Here is a 5545-nt window from a genome sequence, read left to right on the forward strand (position 1 = left end):
GAAGATGTATGTTAGCTTGGGGGGGGGGCTGCAAACTCTGCTGGGCTCCAACACACACTCGCTGCTATTCCAACCCTTCACATATTTCCACATAAACTTCCCTCCTGGAATTAAACTTTGCCAGGTATTGTGCTCAGCTTACCACCCCAAACTGATGTTCCTCCCTCAGCTCACCTCTCTCCCTGCATGTCCTGTGAGCAGAATAGCTGATCTACCTGTCAGCTAGACCTAGACCTGATCTACCCGTCAGCTAGCTGTGATTGACAGGTAGATCGAAGCGGAAGCTGTCATGGGGCCCCCTATTGGCAATGCCTGAATGTTCAGGTGTGCGGCACTTACTATTGCGAGCTGTGTCAGCTGCTAATGGGAACTGATTTCCTTTTGTCGAAAAAGTAAAGGAACTCCGTTCCCATGCATTCCCGCAGGACTTGAGCCCTGATTATATCAGATTTTTATGCTAAAAGCAGTAATTGTTTTGCATGGAAATTTGGCGTTTTATATTGCAGGCCTGTAATTCTTAGGAATAACTCACTTAAAGCGGGACTGCACTGTGGAAAAAAATATTAAAAGCCAGCAGCTACAAATACTGCAGCTGCTGACTTTTAATAAATGGATACTCACCTGTCCCGGGGTCCAGCGATGCCGGCAGCCGAGGCCGATCGATCGCTCGGCTCTCGGCTGCTGCTGCCACCATTCTAGGTGAGGGAATCAGGAAGTGAAGCGTTGCGGCTTCACTTCCCGGTTCCCTACTGCGCATGCGCGAGTCGTGCAGCGCAATAGGAATTGTCCGCGCTGTCTCTGGGACCCGTGTGTGTCCCAGCAGACAGCGCGCAGGGACAGGAAGAGGCATAGACTCCCGTGGGAGTCTATGCCCAGAAGTGGGTGTAAATACCTGTCTTTGACAGGTATCTGCACCCCCCTCCCCCCTGAAAGGTGCCAATTGTGACACCGGAGGGGGGGAGGGTTCCGATCAGCGGAAGTTCCACTTTAGGGTGGAACCCCGCTTTAAATCTGTCCAAACAAGAGTCTAGTAGACATCCCGGGTATGATAAAGTTTGAAACACAACATCAAAAAATAATAATATAATAAATAACTATAAATAATAACAAATAATATAATGATACATTTTATTCAATACATTTTAGTCAATAATATAATCAAATCAAAAACACCAAAATGTGTCCAAACAAGGGTGCAATATTACTAGTCATATTGCTTCAGTGAGCATCCCAGGTTTGATCAATTTTGAAACATGGGACTGCACAAAGTCTGATATCACAATCAAGACAATGGAACCTGGTTTCCTTTTGAATTTTCTTTCTCATCACGCTTTGAGCAACAAACCACTGACCTTTGACTTTTTCTCAGTTGGTGGGATGTAGTCCATGAAGTGACGACCAGTTGGCCTTCCAGGTTGACAGCGCCAGCAGCACGACATCCAGTTGTATTCATAGCCATTGGTGTTTGGTGGGTCAGAAAGATCAGTTTGGCAACTTTCCAAATAAAGTCAGCATGAACCAGAGGTTTGTCACATCTTTTTAACAGAAGGTAGGCATTCCACAAGCATTGCTCAAGAAGATGCCTGAAGATCTCCTTGTAATACTTTTTTTGTTATTTTCTCATTGCTGGATAGCATGTCATTGCTTGGTCGGCTCTGTCAACACCTCCCATGATGTTGTAGTCTATAACTGCTTGTGGCTTCATGATGTCTTTCCCACCTTTTGTGCGTACCATGACAGTGGTGGTATTATGGATTGTACTCATTAGGCACACATCCTTTTAGTCATGCCATCGTAGTGCCATCATTTTGCCTTGAGCTTCTTATTGCCAAAGATTGGCGTCATGTCACGCCAGTTAGCCCTAATGGTTCCATAGGCATCTGTATTGTTCTGCAGAAGGAACTGATAAAGTTCAGGCGATGTGTAGAAGTTGTCTGTAATTATACAATAGCCCTGATTTAGCAACGGCTCAATCAGTGATAGAACGGAAGATGTTGTCATTCTATAATTACTGTAATTTGGTTTGAATTTGGATCCTTTCCCAGTGTATCGGACCTAATTCCAAATGTAACCAGTTGCCGTTTCGCATAGCATGAAGGATTTTACGCAAAATCGCGCTCTCTTTGATGCCATGTATTCTATCCAACCGAGCCTTCCCTTGTAGGCCATTAGACTTTCATCTGTGCTGATGTCTCTATCCGGCACATAGCTCCACTGGAAATTCTTCAGAATCATTTGATATACTTCCCAAATGTTCTTGAGTTTTGGTGCTGGATGGGTAGTTTTATCAAATTCTTTTCTGTTTTTAAAGTGCAAATACTTCATTATCAGGTAAAATTTGTACTTTGACATGGCCGTGCCAAAGAATGGAGTGACAAGTAATTTATTGGTTGCCCAATACCACTTCTGCAGGGGTTTCCCCACCACTCCCTTAAGAATTATCAGGCCCAAAAATTTTCAAATGTCCTCTTTGGTCACTGGTTCCCACTTTCTGCTCCTTGAAAACCTCTGATCTGTAGCAGCTTGTTACTCTTGGTACCGGTTTGTCTCCATAACTATTTTTTCAATACCCTCATCAGTCAAAAATAGGTATTCCAAGGGGTTGTCATCTTCAACATCCACTTTCATACCAGGTGCTCCAGTAATTGGGAATCTTGGGGGCACTGCGCGATCTGTACTGCAGTCAATAGATCATCAAGGCCGTACATCACTGAGCTCAGTCGTAGGATCCTCACTAAAATCACTTTCTGTGTCTGATGACGAATTTTGCAAGTGATTCTCTATCGCTATCACTCTTTTCCAGCAGGTCATAAACCACTTTTGATGTAGAGGCACACTTTTTGGATGCCATGGTTGTTCTCCAGTTTCCAGGTAGAAAGAACAGTAAAACTGCAGGCAAGGGCACCAGACAAAGCACTGGGGGGGACAACCGGAGGTCAAATAATTCAATACAGTAATGTAATCCAATAAGATTACAATGTATTGTGTGTGTTGTGTTTTGAATCTGCTGCCAGTTACACCCCCCTGCATCATGATGCTCACAGGGAAGGGAAGCCGGAACACAGGGCATTGGGCGGAAGTACATCGTGGGGACAAGGTAAGTCCCCTCTTCCAGGATCCAGCTATGCAGTCCCGCAGTGGCTCGGGGTTACCGCTAACTGTACTGAAATTTCACCCCGAGCCACACTCGGTAATACCACCAAGGAGGTTAACTGATACATCTGCAAGAGAGCTTCTTCTTTGGAAAAACAACAGGAAAAGAAAGCTCATAAAGGAAAACGAAGCTGAAACTTTAAATCCTTCTTCAAAAGTCAGTTTAAAAGGTACATTGGGGGAGCTGGTACTAAAGGGAAATTTTGCAAGTACATCTTTTGGTTCTTGTCTCTCTAAAACACATTTCAGCTCTACTTAATCTTAATCTTTGCATAGGGATTATATGATACAAGATTACAGGCATGTTTCATATGCAAACGAACAAAAAGGAAAAAATAGAACTGTGCAGAAAGTAACAAATGACTTTATTTCTTTCTAGATCATTTTCTTTGAGGACAAGAACTTTCAGGGTAACTCCTATGAGTGCAGCTCTGATTGTTCTGATCTTCACTCCTTCTTCAGCCGCTGCAACTCCATCCGTGTGGAGAATGGAAATTGGATGCTCTATGAACGTGCCAACTACACTGGGCATCAGTATTTCCTCAGGAAGGGAGAATATCCTGACTTTCAGCAATGGCTTGGTTTCAATGATTCCATCAGATCCTGCCGATTAATCTCATCTGTAAGTTGCAAATTTTTAACAACAGTGGTAGTGTTTAAGTGCTAGCCGATCAGCCACCACAGTTATACTGCAGTAGGTTGGCACGGCTGCGCAAATCGCTGTAGGTGTACGTCTGGTTTTTAAGACGCTATTGAAGGCACGCACATGCCGCTGGAGACGCACACGCCTGCAGTGTGTCCCCAGAGCTGATGTGCATGTGCACAATGTACACCGGGCACCAGCGATTGTGCGTGAAAGAATGAGAACAGGGATGTGTGTGTGCAAACACACAAATCCCGGTTCTGTCGGGGAGAGGAGACAGATCGTGTGTTCCTACTAAGTAGGAACAATGATTTGTCTTCGCCTCTAGTCACTCCCATCCCCCCACAGTTAGAACACACAGTGAAGGAACACATTTAACACCTTGATCGCCCCCCCCCTAGTGTTAACCTCTTCCCTGCCATTGACATTTATACAGTAACCAGTGGCTATTTCTTAACTCTGATCACTGCATAAATGTTAATGATCCCAAAAAAGTGTCAAAAGTGTCCGAATTGTCTGCCGCAATGTCACAGTCCCGATAAAAATCACAGAGCTTGCTGCCATTACTGGTAAAATGTATATTTTATATTTATTACGATTGTAAATTTTATATTTATTACGATTTTATTACGATTTTTACCAAAAATATGTAGAAGAATACATATCAGCCTAAACTGAGGAAGAAATTCGTTTTTTTTTATATATTTTTTTGGGGGGGGGATATGTATTATAGCAAAAAGTACAAAACATTGTGTTTTTATAAAAATTGTCGCTCTTTTTTTGTTTATAGCGCAAAAAACAAAAACCGCAGAGGTGATCAAATACCACCAAAAGAAAGTTCTATTTGTGGGGAAAAAAAGACATAAATTTTGCTTGGGTAAAACGTCGCACGACCGCTCAACTGTCAGTTAAATCGACGCAGTGCCGTTTTGCAAAAAATGGCCTGGTCTGGAAAGGGGCAAATCCTTCTGGTACTGAAGTGGTTAACATTACCATAACTGATCATTTATAATAGTAATAACACAAACTTAAAAGAAAACAACAAGCTAAACATAAAAACTGTTTTTGGATCTACACTTACATATATTTATGAAAATAAACTCTACATTAAATATGAAAGTTTTCCCATTCTACAAATGGTAACATTAGCCATTACCATTATTTTACATGACATCGTATTACCGGTATACCAAAAAAATAAATTCTGCAAGCAGCAGTAACATTACAATATCTGTCTTTTATTCTTACAGTACAGGGGATCCCACAAGATTCAGCTTTATGAAAGGGAAGACCTCCGTGGAGAAATGCTAGAAGTTACTGAAGATAGCCCAACTCTTGTCGAGAAGTTTAACAATCGTGAAGTCCACTCCTGTAATGTCTTGGAAGGATCATGGATCTTCTATGAGCTGCCCAAATACAAAGGCAGACAGTATTTTCTGAAAACGGGAGAGTACCGCAGATTTACTGACTGGGGAGCTCTAAATGGCAAAGTAGGGTCTCTGAGACGCATACTAGACAGTTATTGATCTATTTGGCTGAAACTTGCAAATAATAAATGAATTGAACACACACAATGGTCTCATTATTGCTTACAAAGATAAGATAAAAGAAAGAACTGGAAACAAAGTCAGAAAAAATACAAAAAGGATAAAGATCCCCTTGTTTAAGCAATCATAAGTCCACCGTCTCACAATTTAATTAGCTATAGGGTGCAGTCCTCATAACATACACAACCATATAAGAAACCTA

General features: G+C 42.1%; 1 protein-coding gene across 1 annotated transcript; it reads left to right on the forward strand.

Moving 5' to 3' along the window:
• Positions 1-3031: 3031 nt before the first annotated feature.
• On the forward strand, positions 3032-5322 carry LOC143925696 (gamma-crystallin 2-like). The gene is made up of 3 exons (XM_077450158.1): positions 3032-3097; positions 3533-3775; positions 5047-5322. Exons 1-3 carry the CDS (start codon positions 3032-3034, stop codon positions 5320-5322), a joined length of 585 nt encoding a protein of 194 aa, XP_077306284.1.
• The last annotated feature ends 223 nt before the right edge of the window (positions 5323-5545 follow it).

This window comes from Lithobates pipiens, unplaced genomic scaffold, assembly GCF_037356315.1.
Source record: "Lithobates pipiens isolate NorthernLeopardFrog02 unplaced genomic scaffold, aLitPip1_a1.2 Scaffold_22, whole genome shotgun sequence".
Taxonomy (NCBI): Eukaryota; Metazoa; Chordata; class Amphibia; order Anura; family Ranidae; genus Lithobates; species Lithobates pipiens.